This window comes from Protomyctophum parallelum, assembly GCF_964188405.1.
Source record: "Protomyctophum parallelum genome assembly, chromosome: 20".
NCBI lineage: Eukaryota > Metazoa > Chordata > Actinopteri > Myctophiformes > Myctophidae > Protomyctophum > Protomyctophum parallelum.
Genome location: NC_139718.1, coordinates 18,348,280 through 18,368,279, shown reverse-complemented (window position 1 = coordinate 18,368,279; position 20,000 = coordinate 18,348,280). Strand labels below are relative to the sequence as shown.

Below are 20,000 nucleotides of genomic sequence, written 5' to 3'. Positions count from 1 at the left end.
GGTAATAATTCTTTATTGAATAATTGCACACAACTGTGCTGTAATTCACACTACCATCGGATAGCCTTTTAAATCCTATTTCCAATCCACGGGGACAAGCAAAGTGATCTCAGCGGCTTCCCCCAGTCTGGTGAACTGTCTGCAGTGTCTGGTGGTGTTATTGTCTGAAGAGGACACGGACACTTGGTGCGCAGTTCCGTCTGAAAACTGTCCAGTGACAACGTTCCGCGGTGAAAAGAATAGTGCGATTAAAATGCGTTAATTTCTTTAATGCATTCATTTTTCTGTAGTTAATTAATCGTAATTAATCGCAATTAGTCCCGGCCCTAGTCAAATCACAACAAGTTGTCTCAAGACGCTATATAGAGCAGAAAACTGACAGAGATCCTTTTGACCTTCCCAAAAGAAAAGAAGAAAAGTGTCCTTTAATACATTCTACTTTGCTGTTTCACCGGGGACTGCCTTCGTCAGTAGCTGTTATCCTCCATTTTACTCTGGGGGTCTGTCTGCTTGCTGACAGCATAGGTCCACTATTCCCATCTCCGCTCAGCCGGCATAGTTGAAACCATCTCTAGAAAGTATCTTCCATTCATAATTGACATCTTTACAAACTTCAAACTGTCACCGTGTTGTCGAACGGCTGGCAGGGATGGATCCAGATTTTTAGGAGCTGAATGTTTACAGAGTGGATGAAATATTACGTACGTGTGCATCATGTTTGGATAACACCACTCCATCCATACACATACCATCTAGCAGTACATACAGTTTGTTTGTTTGGTCGTTCTGAGTAGAGCATTGATAAATAATTGATTAAACACAAACACACACACACACACACACACACACACACACACACACACACACACACGCGTGTCTGATGTGGTTCAGGCGCCACATTGCTGGGCAGAAAGCAGTGGTGTAGACTAAAGTATATTTATTTACTCAAATACTACTAATTTTGAGGTACCTTTACTCTACTGGAGTTTTTACTGTAGGCCTACTTTTACTTAGGCAAATATTGCACTTTTACTCAACTACAGTTATTTTTAAAACTTTAGTTACTATACTAGAGATTGTAGATTTCGATTATTATCACAATACTTCGGCCTTATACATTTCTTGCCATTTAAAAAATAGCCGATATGCTGAGCTTGTATTTTCAAATTATTCTCCGTCTTGTTCCCGAGTCATTTGAGGTTCTTTCATTTCCAGCTCGGCTCTGACAGCACAGGGAGCACAGCGCTCTCCTGAGGGGGGGAGTGATTTGTGCCGCCGTGCCGAGCCATGTTTATCACACCTAGCCTGGCCCCCTGGCAACGGAAATGATACCTCCCCAATCGCTACAAATACACTCACTTATTCTGTCTGAAGAGTCTGTCTCGAACTGTCCCCCCTCCTCTCTCTCTCTCTCTCTCACTCCCCCCCTCTCTCTCTCTCTCTCTCTCTCTCTCTCTCTCTCTCTATCTATCCTGCTCGCTCTCACTTACAAACTCGTGCACACGCACACGTTTGTATTACTCTACTTGTGAGGGCATCAGCATTTTAGGACAGCAATTATTGTATGACTAAATGCCTTTTTTAAGTTTTTTTTAAATAACCTAAAAGCCAATAAATAAATACCACATGCCAAAAAGCTTGAAGATCTGCTATATTCGCTGCACGAAAAGTATAGATCAGGCAATCCTAAACCCTAACCCAATAACCTCCAAATGTCAAATCCTAGCCCCGACCACAACCTTTTCCTGTAATAAAACAACTATTTGTCTTGTTAGGACCAGGACAGCAACAATTGTCCTCACAATGTCTATTCTCAAATTCTTCTATTTTACAGCATTTGACCCTCACATGTATAGTTATACAAGAACAAGAACACACACACACACACACACACACACACACACACACACACGTTTGACTATAAATGAGAAGTGGCACAGTGACAGCCCAGCCCATGGAGTGGATAGGGGGGGAAAGAGATTATCCAGAGGGATGTCTGTCAGCTCTTGAATTCACAAGTACGACCTCCCACCCAACACTGCCTGTCAATCACACTCACTGCCACGCACGTACGTACGCACACACACACACACACACACACACACACACACACACACACACACACTGTAGCAGTGTATAATAGCCAGATAAAGAGAGGGGAATGGAGAAAGATGATTGACAATGTGAGTGAACTAGCACGTGCAAGCTCATTTCAAAGAGTGCATTGCACTGCATTTTTGTCTTTTAAAAGTAAAAATGTGGACAACAGGGAAGTCAAACTGGACAAGAGGGAAGACGAGAGAGAGGGAGAATAACAGTACAGAACTCCATATTTGCCCCTCCATTAACTTCCTCAATGAAACAAAAGTTATCTATATTTATTTTTCTCAAAAAGTCTGAAACGTTTCAAAAAGTTATAGTATAGCCTCTATAGACTATAGTATAATATACAGTAGAAAGCCCACACTTCCCAAAGAAGACGAACATTTTCAAGTTTGAATGACGTTTCTAGGTGAAAGTATGAAGGCGGAGAAAGGGCCCAAAGTTTTGGTAAGGATAAATAATGAGAGTGGAAAGGACATGAGTGGCCGGGCCCCCTCCAAGTGAACCCCCCTAACTGGTGTGAACAGAGTTAGAAGGAGCTTCTTGCTAGGGAGGAGAGGAATATCAACAGACCTTTTCATTGATTGATTCAATAATTTATTAGCGCTTTAAAAACAGTGTGTTAATATTCTCAAGAGGAAGTGTACTGGGCCCACATAAAACTAATGGAAGAGACTTAACTATACACCTGGATCGTTAAACCTCAAATTATAGTCGTTTGTTCGAGTGTTACAATTAGACTACAAAGTAGGAGCTCCAACAGTGCTATTTGGAAGCCCAACGTGGGCAGGTGGGAAACAGTGGCAGCTAACTGTGGGAGTTGGACATTTAACAGTAGAAAAATCAGGCATTTTTGTTTTATATATTTCTATTGAAGTTGTATTCAATGAAACCCGAGCTGTGGGCCATTCAAAACAGCAGCCAAGCCTCCCATCCGTCCCTCTCTGCCCATAACAGAGCATGACTGTGACACAGAGAAGGAACACATTCAACCAGGAGCCTCTTGAGGGACAGCCGCTTTCAAAGAGTGGATACATTAGTAATCTCATCTTCTACACCTGGTACCTGGCACAGTGCCATCACCCTTCAGTAACAAAGAATGTGACCACAATCAGCACTGGCAGTTAAAGGGACCAATGCATGGGGTCTGTATATACCTCAGTCAGTGTTTATAGAATGGAGGAAGATCATTAAGGCCTTATGTCCCACCTGGGACGAAGAGGATTAAGTAAGTAAGTTTATAGAAGTGGTGAAGTCACAGTGCATGGGATACTTATATCTCAAGCCCTTCCAGGGCACGTAGAATTTCCAGCCTTGTGTCTGTGGCCCATGGGCCCCTCGGTTCAGCTCTTAGAACAACAACAACACAATGGAACGGATGAGAAACAGAGCAAGTAAGCATACAGGCGACACTGTCGGCAACGATTAGACCTCCGTCTTTGAGTAATCGTTGCCGACAGTGAAGATCCCTGCTTCACTCTGACAGATCAAGTGGAGAGAGAGAGAGAGCAAGAGAGCCAAAGGCGAGAGCTCGTTCCAATGTCGGCACATGTGAAAGAGCTAAACCACTGGAGCAAGAGAGACCTCGCTGCGCTGAAAGAACGTTGTGTGAACAACAGTCGGGGGCCACTCATTTCAACCCTTTTCTGCTGCAGAGGAACTCAAAGGAGAGATAGACGGAGCTCTGGATGGTTTGCAGTGGTGTGAGTAACGAAGTACATGTACTAAAGTTGTCCTTTAAATGCAAAGCAAAACGAGCAAAGAAACGGACCAGGGAAGAGTGGTTTGATAGACTGCAAAACCATTAGGAAGGCAATAAGGCATTGTTCTGACAGAATAGGTGACCCCCCCATCCCTCACTGAGTCTAGGCCTCAAATCTGCTATTTCAGAAGTCTGACAAAAAAGGTGAAAATTACCCCTCGTTCTACAGGGAGAGAGAATGTGCAGTGTTGGCTGTTAAACATGAATGAATGAATGCGGGTGTGTGCGACTGACTGAGCGAGCGAGCCAGAGGATGACGGCGTGTGCGGTAAGTGAGTGAGTCTGCGATTAAATTGACAAGAGTGAGCGAGAATCGATGAGTGACTGAGTGGCTGATTGATCGTGTGAGATGGTGAGTGAGTCGGAGTCAGCGAGAAGCACGGCAGAAGAAAGAGCACGTGCAATTAAGCAGCGAGTGCGACTGTGTGCGCAGTGAGTGTGTGTGTGTGTGTGTGTGTGTGTGCGCAGACGTATGGGTTTCATCATGTTATCACGTCGGAGATCAGAGATGTCTCTCAAAGCAGTGATGGCACACTCACTGAGCAGCCACGCCATGCATAAGAGGGTCATCTCAAAGTCTGGTACCCGCTTACATCTGTCTCTCTCTCTCTCTCTCTCTCTCTCTCTCTCTCTCTCTCTCTCTCTCTGTGTCTCTCTCTCTCTCTCTCTGTGTCTCTCTCTCTCTCTCTCTCTCTCGGGTTAAAGTTCTCAGTTGCCACGACTGAATTCAGTCATTCGCATGTCATTTGTTATTATAAGTTTAGAGAGTATTTTAAGTGATCAAACTAGCAATTGCAATAGAATACATGTTCAACTTCAGAAGCATCTTCCATAAATCCTAATGGTCCCGTATATTTCATAAAAGGAAAGGTTTAAAAAGCCTCAAATCTGCTATGTTCTTGCTCGAACAGCAAGAACATAGGTTTAGAATGCTAATATCTAAACAGCATAATTCTGCTTTACCTATTGTGTTCAGTATTTGGGAAATGCTGTTTGACAAATTAGATCAGGACTTGGCCTGACAATGTTTCAGTCAGGAGATTTTATTCTGCTTTATTCCATGCTCTCTCTCTCTCTCTCTGCAGTCCAACATCCAGCTGAATAAGGTCTGCGTGGAACAGAGCGGCCCCATGGTCAACAAGACCCAGGTCAAAGGGGGTGGGGGCGGAGGGGGCGGAGCCACCTATGTTTTCAAGGTGAGTTCAGTTTCCTGCTTCAGTTTCCTATTAGATTCACTCGTCTATAGCTTTGTGTCTGTCCGTCTAGCGCTGCCTGAGCCGCGCCATGCCAAAGCCTATACCGCTTGTGCAAGGACGCGCTGTGATTGGCCAGTAGCCACTTTTAAGTGGCATATGGGGAAAACGCTCACCCCAAAACATGATTTACGATTCTCTGCCTATCGGGACGTAAGTCCAACGGTTGGCTCAATTGAACTTCGTAACGTTCTGCACAGCGACTCGGCGGTGCCTCTTGTGGTTCAAGTTTGCTTGGGACGGCACGCCTCCCTCGTGGCCCAAAAAGTAGTGTGCAGTGTTTGTAGTCGAGACTCGAGAGGCACGTAATTGCCACTTCCGTGTCTCAAGGGGTCCCCCTTATTACTTTGGCTATCACAGACGCAATTTTCCCTGGTACCAAACATCTTCAAATTGGGTTATTCGCTGGCAAATGCATATGAATTGTTGGATCCTTCACATGAAAAGGTTTGAGAACCATTGACATGGTTGACAACTTGACTGGGAGCTATAGTTAAATTAACTTTTACTTTGCAGTGTATCGTTGTTGTCGGGTAGAAACCTACCTCATCATACATTACATGTTTCACAGCGCAGGTTACAGCATGTCTGCATGATCCTTTTCCACTTGCTCTGCACCAATGACATTTCTGTTTGCTGTACACACTGTAAAACGAGTTGGCAATAAAGAGGGGAAATAAAATGTACACACAGTAAAGACAAGATCTTGCCTTCAACTCTGAATCAATTTAAAACACTCAGGGTTCCGTTGCACATTTACTGTAGTGTGTCGTGTTGGCCAGACAAATCGTGGTGCCATTAAAAAACAACGTTCTGACCATTATTCTTCTGCGAGATAAGTGATCACATTTTCAATAAGTCAAAATGAATGCTACAGATCAACACATTAACAAACACATAAACAAGCCTTGTGCAATGAATAATTCACCACATTATACATTCACACAATAATGATTTTTGCGGCCCTGAGTGCTTGGAAAAAAAACATTTTGTGTCTGTAACACTGCAGAAATAGCTGCTTTATCGCCTCATCTTTGATGTTAATACAAGGCGTGCGTTATCGTTGCGTCCCTCTGGGGGCTATAGCTGCCATTTTAGCAAACAGGCCTCCGGTATCTAGGAGAGAGGATTGTAGTAGTAGAAGTCACACCATGATAAGTGGTTCTTCTCCACCTGAACTGGGTGTCAGGACAATGGACATGCTCTTGTCAAGCACTGAGGAGAGATGCAGTGTTTTGTCCCGGGTGGCACTTTTCCCCAAATGCCAGCTCAAGGAATGCAGCCTATAATGGCGGTATAACGCTGGGATCTTTTAGCGCTTTAACGATCCCTCTTAACGGTCCAATTCCTTAATGGTTCCCTTTAATGATTCCTGTAGGGATTTCCAAATGGACTCTTACAGGTCTGTAACTCTGAGACTGTACAAATGCGGGTCTACAGTATGTGGTATTGTGGTTCCATTTGTACGCTCTCAGAGTTATAGTCCTTGAAGTCAAAAGTTCGAGGACCAGCGGTATTGTAATTGTATAGCAGATGTGAAGTCCACATGCCAGCTCTGACAGTGGGATAAACGGGTTCTGGAAACGGTTCCAAATGTGATGGAACTGGATCCTCCTGTTCCTCCGTCTGGGAGCTGGAAGGTTCCCTAGTTCGATTCCCAGCACCTCCTGCTTGTCGGTGTGCCCATGAGCAAGAAACGGAACCCCTAAACGTCTTCCTAAAGGGCAGGTTGGTGCCTTGGTCGGTTCGTGAATGGGTACAGCTTGGGACACGTATTGCGTAGCAATATTCCACCGTTGAGCTGTGTGTGATTGTGAAGTACACTCTAAAGGACATTCGGGTGGTGCGTAGCAAAGTGCTATGTAAATGCAGTCCATTTAACTTTTAACAACATGCAATTTGGAATTTATTTTGAATGAATAAAACATTATTTTAACCAGCCTAGAGTAGAGTATGTGAATACAATAACAACTAATGCATCTGCAGTGGTCATTACTCTTCCATTGAGACATTTAGACCGTGGTGTCAGGTAGCACCTAGTTTTGCATAGCCAAACAACTATTCCAATCTGAAACTACACATCTCGAAATCCGAGTAAGGATTTACTCTTTCAGGGGTAGGCAACCTTAGTTCCAACATTGGAAGAGGGGAGGGTAATCACTTGTGGTGTGAGCGAGAGGATTTATTTTGCTTAAAATAACATATTTTACAAATGGTCATAGTCATTGATATTAAGTCCCCTCACATCTGAAAATACAATCCTATAAATGATTCTACATTCATTCAAACTCTGAACACGGACTGGGGAGGGGGGAGTCTGGGAGATGGTTATTTTGCTCAGTCTAATGATCATTACAATGTCATGCGAAAGAAAATATTTCCAAAACATCTTGTTCTATTGTTGGACAATCAACGGGGGGAAAAATGGCACTTCATGTCAAAGAGCTTGCCGACATCCTCCCAGTGGGGGCTCCTCACTGCAGGCAGGCGAGACAGTAGGGAAAGAACAGCAGTGAAAACAACTCACAAATGTGTGTGTGTGTAAAAACTAAATTGGGGAGAAAAAGAGGTAAAAAACTAAACATTGTTCCCGCCATGGCTTCTAGGTGGATAAGGACGTATACACCCCCCTCATCATCGCGGCCGGGGGCGGAGGCAGAGGCTACAGCAGCCAATCGGAGACCCAGGTGGAGCAGATAGACTACGCCCCCAGCCTGCCCGGACGCAACGGAAAGTCCCACGCCGCAGGTAAACACGTCATGGTGGACAGTGACTAAAGAGCCTTGCAAACGTTGTTGCCTGGATCAACGACAGGTCTGCTTACAGGTCTGCTCAAGAGAGGCGCGACAACGCAAGCATAAAAAAAAGCTAAACCGAATCCAGGTCTGATGAGTCGTGGGCGTGTGCACAAACGAGCATGCACGCAACAAATTCACAGGACCGCGTTCACGTAAATACGCTTGCCTTGTCACACCGCGACTTCTCCAAGCAAAAACGCAAAAATGAACTATAGGTGCGATTTATTGCTCCCCGCTTGCAAGGCCCTTAAAGCACATTTACTTAGAGTACATTTTTGGGAGTATCTGTACTTTACTAAAAAATACTTTGTAATTTGAACTTTTTAATACTGAAGCATTTTTTTAAAGCAAGTATTCCAGTACTTTGACAGGGGAACTTTCACTTATTTGAGTATAATGAGCAATTTGAGTATCTATACTTCAATCTGGCATCCCATCAGCAAGAAAAACAGCGCTCTGTTTTCCTTTGAATTTGCTGTTCTGGAGAGATTATCTATGCTTTGATAACGGTTGAACTTTGTCCACCACTGACTCCATTACCGAGCATGGGTGTGTTGCTCGTGTACTTGTGTGTGTACATATACTGTAATATGTGCGATTGTGTACGTGGTGTGGATGGTGCATGTTTTTGTTGGGTTTGTGCAATGTAGTGCCTTTTGCATTGTGTATGATACTGTGTATGCCACTCAACCTACAACATGCAGATGTACGGCTATTTTCACTATTTTAAAATATGTTTCAAAGTACAAAAAAATGAAGATATTGTGGAAGTTGAGGAATGAGACGAGCAGACGGAGAATGTGAGTCTCTGAACTTTACTTCCAACAAACAACAACCCTACACAGGTACATCACTTCCCTATATCACTTCCTACATCCTCCCGTTACCACCCAGTGCAATGGTGCTCAATCTGAGGTGAGGTCCCCATTCAGTGTCCACCACAATATAGTCTTATATGCATCAGTCCACTGACCCTCGTTTGATACCGTCTTTATCTCTGAGACACCTGTCAAATCCTCAGTGTTCAGTTAACTCTCTTAGGGGCCGACCCCGTAAGGTCCAATTCTTTCCAATTATAACATTCTCAGACCAAGTTCCAACCATTAGCAGCCCATTTTAGACTCGTGGGTGGTCCCCTCCCTGTAGAACCACCGGCGTATGCCTCTGTGTGTGGCGCACCTGTGATGCATTCGGGAGAGCAGAGAGAGAGAGTTTGAAGGCCCAGAGAAAGTGAGATGATGGAAGTGAATGCTAATGGAGAGGCAGAAGAGAACAAGACAGACAATGAATAGCTGAATAGATGGATAATAAGCATTGCTGCATTGCAGTGCATAAGACCCATCTCTCCTCTCGCCTCTGCACAAGTGATAGACTGTGGTATCTCATCGTGTTGACTCTGAGGTGCGCGCGTGGTAATGAGCACGGGAATACAGATGGCCCGCAGAGGAGCTGCCAGTTTGTACGGCCAGTAACTGCTGTCCACACTCGTAAACACAGCTATTATTCCTGGAACTGTGTGCTCCTGTATTGATGCACAAGATGCGCCACCTCGCGTACACAACAAAAGTGTGTGTGTGTGTGTGTGTGTGTGTGTGTGTGTGTGTGTGTGTGTGTGTGTGTGTGTGTGTGTGTGTGTGTGTGTGTGTGTGTGTGTGTGTGTGTGTGTGTGTGTGTGTGTGTGTGTGTGTGTGTGTGTGTCTGAATGTTCTCTATCAGGGACCTGCAGAGAGTGTTAGAGGGGCAGGGGCTGAAATCCCGTAAGTGGGCACTTAGTGAAAATAGCAGATCTACAAGGTCACAACAGAGCTTGTAGATCAGCTATTTTCGGGGCGTAACCCAGCACTCTTTAGCTAGTGGAGATGCGGTGTACGACATGGATTTCTAAACAAATGTGTTCAATGCAAAATGCTGCGTACCTAGTTCAGGAGACTTCAGGGAAAAAAAGCAATTCTCCTGAATGCTGCCTGCATGCATGTGCATTTTTTCCACTATAGTAAATGCTGCATTCGTGGTCTGCAAAGGGCAGTTATTTTACAGGGCAGGGGCTGAAGCCCCCTTTGTTCTATAGCACCTTTATTCCCGCGTAGCCATGCATAAGATATTGATTACGCTTTTTATCTTTTTTTTTTGTCTGTGTTAGCCCCCAGGTTTACTTTGTAGGAAACTAGGTGAACGAAAAATGAAAAATTCAACATGTCTGGGATTTACTTTTTATTTATTTCGTCTTAAGTTTTTATTTTTTATTTAATTTTTTCTCCCACAGAAGCTTGTCTAGTGATTTATTTAGTTTCCCATTTGTTTGTGTCTCTCGGCGTTCGAGGGAAGGGAGGAAGGCTGCATAGAATGGGAGGGGTGGAAATATGCGGATTTTTGGGCAATACGGGAGGGATTAGTTGTAGCTTTATTTATGTATGGCGGTAGGTAATCTCATATTACCAATTCTCTTTGAGGGGATTTTGCCTGTACCTGTTGCAGACAGTTACTGTACCTACTGCAGATATTTCGGTGTGCGTGCGTGTGACCGTGCGTGCGTGCGTGGACATGTGTACTTCTAAAAATGTCTGTCCGCACACTGTGCACCCAAAAAAGAAGAAAAAAGACAGAGCACACAATAGACAGAGGTCTATTGTGTGCTCTCGCACACGTCACTTCAACAGCGCATCACTTCAGACACAACATATCAAAAAACGAGTGTCTGCCTGTGCTGATAGGTGGAGGTGGAGGCTGGAGTGACGTTGCCCCTGCCAGTCAGGGCGGGAGACCCCTGGCGCTCGGGGGCCAGGGAGGCCAGGCGTGTCAGAAGTTCTGGCAGACCCGCGGAGGCTTCGGGGGCGGCGGGGGAGGCTGCATGTCCGGAGGAGGCGGCGGAGGCTACAGAGGTCGGTGTTCAAACAGTCTGCCTCGTCCTAATGCGTCACAGCATCCATTCTGGACACTTAAGTTCCAAAGCCTTTGGAATGAGATGCTACAAAATGGAAACTGCCCCGATATGGCTATACTGCATAGTTGGCAATGATTGTATTGACAATGTAATATGAATATGAAAGACAAATGTAAAAAACACAAAAAAGAATCACACATGTGTGAACTGAGCGGTTCAACTATACTTGTATTAGTGTAGGGCAACCAGACTAGTTATAGTTATTGACTTGTCACACTTTATTATTATATTTCTGGAGTAACCTACCTAACTTCGGCTGTGATTGCCCGAGCTTTGCATAATGTTTGTAGTAGCAAATTGGCTGTTGTTGGTTACATAACCAATCTATGTTTTACTATAGTTTATAAAGACATACATTCCCTTGCAGGGGCAGAATATCAAACTATTCAAGCATTATAGAAAATTTCAAATTACTTTTCAAGAGAGTCAAGAGAGTCAAGGAGTCAAGGAAAATTGGACAGCGGCAACCACACTGTACTGTACTGTACTGTACTGTACTGTACTGTACTGTACTGTACTGTACTGTACTGTACTGTACTGTACTGTACTGTACTGTACTGTACTGTACTGTACTGTACTGTACTGTACTGTACTGTTTTATTGTTACTTATACTTTTATTGTTATATAGTATAGTGCTCAGTGTGAAAGGCCTTCTAGGCTGCTCAACAGTGCCACTTTAGGTCACCCAGCGGTATTGCAGCTGTTCATACCCCAAACAGACATGACGTACATAAGGAGAGAAGAAGAAGAAGAAATGCGTTCTGGTAAATCAAGTTTACCAAGGGTAACTGGACTAAGCATCAGATACTTGTTTACAGCCAGGCCCACATGGAGCATTTCATGGTAGTGGTTCAATGCCTTGTCCAAGGGCACTTCAACGGTGGTAATTTTAACGTGTCGGACCGCTGATTCGAACTGGCGACCTTCCGATATCTAGCCCGCTCCGCAATCCACTCGGCCACCGCTGCCACGCTGGACACACATGGCCAGCCATTGGAGCGGTGTGCAGACTGTGCACCGCAAAAAAAAACCCAAAAAAACATCATGGCATTTATTTCATTGTGATACCGATCGATGACTAAGAACTTAAAGTAATACTATGTTTGTTCCATTGATCCAAGACGGAACAGCAATGGAGAGATTGATCACTATGAATAAACATGCTCTGAATATGCAACCGGCCGGGCAGGCCGACCCACCCATCGGCAGATGGGTGGGCCGCCAACGCTTACAAGATTCCCAAGTGGGCCGTGATCCAGAAAAGGTTGAGAACCGCTGGGCCACTGTATATACATGCTGGACAGATCATTATGTACTGTCAATAATGTCAATTATAAGTATTATGTGCGATTACCACACCTGTCCTCTAGGTGGCAACACCTCAGTGGACAACAACCCGAAGCATGACGGGGATGATGGCTCATCCTTCTTCAGTCCAGATGGAGACGTATTCATGGACCCTCTAAAAGGTGCTGCTTCCTTACTTCTACTTCCTTATTACTTCCTTCACAGGTCTATGGGCTACTAATTAATAATTATACACATTAAGTCTCTGTTACGTTTGATGTAACACAGTTGTTCTCAAACGTTTTAATTTCATGGACCCCCATAATCATGTTATATCATCACGTTTTAAGATATAAACAGGAGAATATTTGTTCTGACATGGCAGTGGCAGAGCTACCAACCTGCACACATTTTGTGTACCAACCACGCAATTCTAGGTGTCTATACGCCTAGAATTGCGTGGTTGGTACACAAATTGTGTGCAGGTTGGCAGCTCTGCAGTGGACACAGGGAGGTACGGTTTAAATACAAACAAAAGTCAACATGCATCTCAAGCTCTTTGAAGAGCCCCCTCGTTTGTGGACACAATGCTCGCAGAAATCTGGGCAACCTCATTGTTCAAGCGGAAGTTTATACTGGCTGGCAGGTGTTCACATAATGGGCTAGAGTGGATAGAGAATGATTGATGGATTGAAACGCTCTGCGTACATGCATGCACTAAACGTTAAATAGACACAAAGTTATGCAGGTCCTCAGGAGCAAAATACGAGTTAGTTACAGTCCATCTTCATCTAATATCCATTTCTACCGTTTAGAACTGACAGCTCCACTGTGCATTTCCTGAGAACGTGCTTACATGCATCATGCCACATTCATGTAGAGTGGAAACTGGTCAAAATAAAATGGCCTAATAACGTGAGTTGTCCTGTCCTATCCTGTGTGTGCGCATGCATGCCTGTGTGTGTCCGTGTGTGTGTGTGTGTGTGTATGCATGTGTGCGTGCGTGCATGCGTGCGTGAACACAGGCATGGAGGGCGATGGGGAGGTGATCATCAGCCCGGTGCCGAACTGCAGCCACTGTGAGACGGGCGAGTGCCACGAGGAAGGGGGCGGCACCGTCTGCTACTGCGACGACGACCTGCTCCTGGCCCCCGACCGCGTGTCCTGCATCAACGCCACAGGTATACTGGACAGTCCATTTAGACCTGAGATATACCAATGTCTTCGAAATGTCTGAAAAACATATGTTTCTACGTCAGTGCTTCTGACGTAGTCAAGGACCCCCCAAAGATTACTGTATGTAATTGACCCGCCGATCCCCATCTGAAAATATGTTGTTCCAGGGATCAACTAATCATATAGGGCCCAAGTAGTTAAACATCATACATATACATTATACACATACATTATACATTAGGGCATCATTGGCATCCTGATACATAATATGCACACAGTCCCTAGACACTTACATAACAGACTTGGGCATTCTGGCACACGTACAGTACTGTACTTCCATAGGCCCCTCTAGGCATTCATGCATGCACGCGGCACGCACGTGCACACACACACACACACACACACACACACACACACACACCACAGAGGGAGATACGTGTGTATTATATACTTGAGGAGATACTTCAGTATGGCATTGAAAATAACTGAGAATCGCCAAACAATAGCAGGAAAATATACATTTTGTTTTCGTGTGTGACATCACCACATAGAAGACGAGGGAAAATTCCAACCCTAACCTCTAAACCTAACCTCTACCTGTCGAATCCTAACACCAACCTGAATCGAATTTTGTAATTTTTTACTATACTTACTATAGTATTAGTACACGCACGCACGCACGCAGAGACACATACTGTATCACACTCAGCTCAGAAATGAATCAAAACAAAACCAAATTAATTGAGTTGAAGAATGTAATTGTACCTGTAATAGAGTGAAAATTAATGAGCAGTTAATACATTAACATGCCGAATGAATTAAGCCAAGGCAGCTCCTACTAATGTGTCCAATCTCGTGAGGAGGTGTTCTTTATTAGTGTCATCTTTATCACTCAATAATTATCAGTCCCTGGGATTACCCAACCCAGGGGGTCTGCAACGTTGTTCAGCCCTTAGCTGAGAGAGAGATGAAGCAGGGACTACATAGCCTGTTGTATAACATTGTGTTGCAGATGAAAGTTTTTCATAGCATTCATTAGCATTCACAGCAGGGACAATCCTTTTAGTTTTCTATTATAAGGGATGATTCCGAATTGTATTGCCTGATTCATGTTGCGTTCACAATGCAGCAACACCAACCTAGGCGGTGCCGTGTCATTAATTGTTTCCAACGGCTGATTTTTCTGACAGCGTGTTGATCCGACGCGCCGCATGACTACCCCGGTCCCTATAACCCCGGGTCCTATAACTGCACGGTTCCTATAACCGCATGGTCCCTAACCCTATAACTGCATGGTCCCTAACCCTATAACCGCATGGTCCCTAACCCTATAATACCACGGTCCCTAACCCTATAACCGCACGGTCCCTATAACCGCGGTCCCTATAACCGCACAGTCCCTAACCCTATAATACCACGGTCCCTAACCCTATAACCGCATGGTCCCTAACCCTATAACCCCACGGTCCCTAACCCTATAACCGCACGGTCCCTATAACCGCGGTCCCTATAACCGCACAGTCCCTAACCCTATAACCCCACGGTCCCTAACCCTATAACCGCACGGTCCCTATAACCGCGGTCCCTATAACCGCACAGTCCCTAACCCTATAACCCCACGGTCCCTATACCCGCACGCCAAGCCACGTAGTCGGAATAATGGGATGTCGGAGTTATGGGCAGTCCCCACCACGTTGGCCAGGCCGGCTGCACTGTCGGCCAGTTCAGTTCAAGTGTGGCTCAACAGGGGGAAAAAAGGAAAATTGAGTTCAAAAGCGAAGAAAACCATGACGAGGAATGTTCGTCGACCATCTTTGTTCAATGACAAAAACAAAATAAAAACTAAGATATGATGATTAAACCTTTTTTTTTTGCATGGATGCACCTGGGTCGTATCCTCAGTGATGTATCCCAAGGTCATCGGGGTTTCAGGTCTCGCAACATATACCCCTCACTCAGGTGACCCAGCCGGAGTGATCAAGTCCCGACTTACGTCCCAGTAGCTACCCTTGATCAGTCCCATTTCGGGAAAGACCAGGGCCACACAATCAGTTGTTCCGGAACTACTCTGCCAGGTCTGGGAGGTAGATCAATGTTGCTTGTGGAAGGACTACACTCTGTGGGTTGACTCCTGTCCGGGCCCCGCCTACATCTCACCAAGTCTGCTCTCACCAGGTGTGGAGTCTAAAACTAAAACATTTCAGATGACTAAAATGATAAAATCTGACTAAAACTAAACCAAATTGCTCTGTGAAAGCTAACACCCCATTAGCTACAAGCAGTACAGGAGGTGTGGAGAGCGAGGGTGTAGAGGAAATGGTGAAACAGAAACATGATGATTGATAGACAATTAATTTGCAGCCAGTTCAGATTATTTTTTTAGGGATGCGCCGATGTGACACGTCTGGCCGATACGATAACCGATCAACATTGCTGTTATGGTCGATAACCGATTTACTGGCATAACACACACTGAATTCCAAGACGAGGGATATGCACTATATTGAAATATTGCCCCATATCCCAACATAAACAGCTTAAAGTATTATTTTTAATTTAAAAATGTTCCAACTTTGTTGACCCTCTTAACGCTTCGCAAGAAAACACTGATTGAATCTGCAGCCTTCACACAAGGATTATTCAGCTTTGCATTCAGACACAAAATATCCTTGTGTACCACACAGAGTAGTCCAAATAACACATGAATCCCTAAAGAATGTGATATTGGCATTGGCTCTAACACCTTGGAGATAAGATATGTGCTGCTGTCAATACAACCTCTAGACAATGTCAAGCTTTAAAAAATTAAATAAAAAATAAAAGTTGAAGGAATGGGAGATTTCTCTGATGGAGGCTCTGCGAGGTCACACATGCAGGTCTCTGTCAGTCTGACTGTCTATTTATCTCTCTCACTCTCTGTCTCTCTGTCTGTCTGGGAGTCTCTTTGTGAATATCTCTGTTGCTGTCTGCCTGTCTGTCTGTCTCTCCCGGTGTCTGTCCCTCTCTCTGCCCAGCGTGTGTAATTTATATCTTATTTAAACCACCTAAATGAGATCTCCCCATCATCACTTAAAAGGGGTGAATTGACACGCAGCCACCGCCCCGCACAACGCCTCAAAGCTGCACTCTGTCATCACTATTCTTCCTCGGGAGACAAATAATAAAGAACCTTGAACCTTGAACCTATAGCCCACCTAATTAATGACGTCTCGGCTCATTTTTATGTTGGTTGCTTTTTTTCACTGACGGAAACTAAATGCGTGATATAACCACGTGATGACTAAAACTAGGACTAAATATATTGTCAACGGATGAAAACTAGACTAAATAAAAATGTCCGGGAGGGACTAGTGGAGAAGAGATATAATGGAACTAAGACAAGTCATGTTATGCCTGGTTGTGTGTGGATGTCCGGGCTCCGAAAATAGCGCCCACATTTTCGGGCATTTTGTAGTACAAAAGTACAAGTCCAAATTTCATTCTGACCCCTCCACGAAAAGGCCTCGTTGTCCTGAACCCTTATCTATCATTTATACATTATGGATCAATAGTGTGGACTTAGACTGTTTTTCGTCTGTGGCATTCTATATGTCTGTATGTCTGTATATGATATTTAGTCGACTAAAACTAAAACATTTCAGCTGACTGAAAATGCGACCAAATGGGATGTTTATGCAAATGGCCATGAAAGTAAATGAAAATGTGCCGTGTCTTCCAGAGGTGTCCATCCTGCCCCAGCAGCCCTCCCTGTCCCACCTGGCCCTGGGCCTCTCCGTGGGGACATCGGCCCTCATCGCTGCCCTGCTGCTGGCCGTGTCTGGAGTCATGATCAGTGAGTGACAAACCACATGTGGCCTCTTGACTTACTTCCTCCACTGGTGTTACCAATGTTGCTAATGAAGCCCCTGTTCAATTTGGTGTAGCAGGGTGGTTCTCAAACGTCTTTATTTCAACAAAGGACCCCCATAAGTGCACACATGGAACCAAACAAACCCTTATTATGGGTTAATTTGCACTCACACACATGCACATGCACGCGCGCACTCACACTCATCGCTCCACACTCATTTACTTGCTGATAGACAGACGAGAGAGAAACAGAGAGACACCGAGAGAATCCAGAGTGCAGACATTCTCATGATTCTCAGCTTTGAGCCTATCACCTCAGACACATCCACACACACACACACACACACACACACACACACACACACACACACACACGCACGCACACGCACACAGACGCATGCACGAGGTGGTGCGAGGGAGTGTGGCATGCAGTGCTGAGGAATGGAACGCACAAATGACGGATGGCTGCATGAGCGCCGCGTGACAACGCTCATACATTAGGCCCGGTGCACGTGGTAAAACTAAATATGTTGCACGTACGTACGCATGGGATGTGTTGTGTGTGCGCACGCACGCACGCATACATGCAAAGTAATGTGTTTACAGCTCAAGAGAGAGGGAGGGAGCGAGAGTGAGAAACCTGTCACAATAATTACATAATGGCCTGATTCGCAATTATTTTGCACAATCTCCATAATCGTTTCCACGTTCACATTTCTCATTTCTTCTTCAAAGCTGTACTTTCTTGAAGCTCAATGCGCACAAAGAAATGTGGCTGTGGAATTGAGAGAATTGTAACAATAGAGATGTGTAATGACGCCTTCCTTTCCTGCCATGTGACCACCAGTGTACAGGCGCAAGCACACGGAGCTCCAGTCCATCCAGCTGGAGCTGCAGAGCCCCGACTGCAAGCTGAGCAAGCTGCGCGCCTCCACCATCATGACCGACTACAACCCCAACTACTGCTTCGCCGGCAAGACGGCCTCCGTCAACGACCTGAAGGAGGTGCCCCGGCGCAACATCTCCCTCACCAGGTATACGTGGCAACAGAATGGGCTCTTTATATATGCACACACGCCATTTTGGAAAGAACTTGGGCTCCTTCCCTATACTTCCTTCACAGGTGAAGGCTCTCTTCCATTCTGGTCAAACAGAGTCAGGGTGCTGCTATTGTGCGTGTTGGCTCACTGGAAACACTCTGCTACACCAGTGGGTCTCAAAGTGTCCTTGAGTGGGTTCCACATGGCCCCGTACGGGCGTGTAACTCTGAGAGTGTACACATTTATACACCCTCAGAGTTCTGGGGGTCCTGAAATTTAAAAGGTTTGAGAACCACTGCACACTACATGGAACAGAGCCTTCATTAGTATCATCGGTAACACCTGTGAAGGAAGTAGGGAACGGGCCTGGAAGTAGGAAGAGTTATTCTGTGTGCATAGAGCCCCTTGCAGTGGTGGAGAGTAACTAAGCACAATTTTGAGGTATTTGTACTTTACTTGAGTATTGCCAATTAACAATACTTTGAGGCAAATGTTGTACTTTTACCCCACTACATTTATTTGAAAACTACTACTTTGATTATCATTACAAAACATACATTAACCACTTCAGCCCTATACACATTTCGGCTATTGAAGATAGACGATCTACAAGCTCACAGTAGATCTGCTATTTTCAAAATATTTTGTATACTGTACATTTGAAAACTTGAAATGGGACATTCTGCATTGTGAGTACTTTATACTTTTGGTACTTTTACTCAACGAAGTTTTTAATTTCGGACTTTCTATATTGTAGTATTGGTGCTTTGTACTTTTTCCACTACTGTCTACATGTATACAGAAAAGACACAAGTATACACCACCATCAAGGATAAATGCAAGAAAGCCAATGGCTTATTTCCATTGCAGTCCCTGACCGAAGCCAGTCTTCTAGAAGAGATAGAACCTTGGTATAACGTCTGTAGCTCTGCAGGTCTTTTCCCTCTTTGAGATAGAACCTTGGTTGGTATAACATCTGTAGCTCTGCAGGTCTTTTCCCTCTTTGAGATAGAACCTTGGTATAACATCTGTAGCTCTGCAGGTCTTTTCCCTCTTTGAGATAGAACCTTGGTATAACATCTGTAGCTCTGCAGGTCTTTTCCCTCTTTGGGATGGAACTGAAATCGTGGCCTGACTGAAAGCAGGCTGGGAGTGACTCACGCTCCAGCGCCTCAGCATACAAACACACATCCCTAGAAGCGGGATTAGTTTGCCTGCAGATTCTTTTTTTTTAAGAACTCAATCGGGATTCTGGAAGCTGTCCGGCCCTGGAGCTTTACCCACTCTTCATCTTTTTAATTGCCAATTAAATTAAATTTCTGCTGCTGAGATACCGCTATCAAGATCTGTCTTATCTCGTGGGCCTAAGGTCTTGAGATGCTCAAGACTATCGGAAAAAATGAGCCATCTGCACGCCATCGCAATTTTCGGTGGCGTTGGGGTCCTCTAAATTGATTATTTATGCCTGGGGGGGGGGGGGGGGGGGGGGGGGGGGGGGATATTCCAGCCATTCATTGGGGAAATTGGGTGTCATGATGTGATAATGAATAACATGTCCTATTCCTCCAGATCATGGTAATTAATTCAATAGTAATGGGCTCAGGGGCCTATATCACCTATCACCACCATCCATGGTTGTTGTAGAACCACCACAAACAAATTCATTTTATGTATTTTCTTACTTACTTGTGTGTGTGTGCATGCGTGCGTACGTAAGGCAGTGTAAGGTACAACACCATGGTGTGTGTGTGTGTATAGTTCACTGCAACATAGTAGTTTACTGGCTCATA

The 20,000-nt window shown here is 44.8% G+C and overlaps 1 protein-coding gene across 1 annotated transcript in view; it reads left to right on the top strand.

The window, feature by feature from the left end:
* Positions 1-20,000, top strand: part of LOC310878077 (ALK tyrosine kinase receptor-like) — a 147,066-nt gene that overhangs the window by 100,183 nt on the left and 26,883 nt on the right. Inside the window, exons 10-16 of the mRNA XM_083792180.1 lie at positions 4,951-5,061; positions 7,725-7,866; positions 10,628-10,795; positions 12,229-12,327; positions 13,171-13,326; positions 17,040-17,153; positions 18,018-18,204. Of these exons, the coding sequence (XP_083648306.1) occupies positions 4,951-5,061; positions 7,725-7,866; positions 10,628-10,795; positions 12,229-12,327; positions 13,171-13,326; positions 17,040-17,153; positions 18,018-18,204 (977 nt within the window). The remainder of the gene's footprint in view (positions 1-4,950; positions 5,062-7,724; positions 7,867-10,627; positions 10,796-12,228; positions 12,328-13,170; positions 13,327-17,039; positions 17,154-18,017; positions 18,205-20,000) is intronic.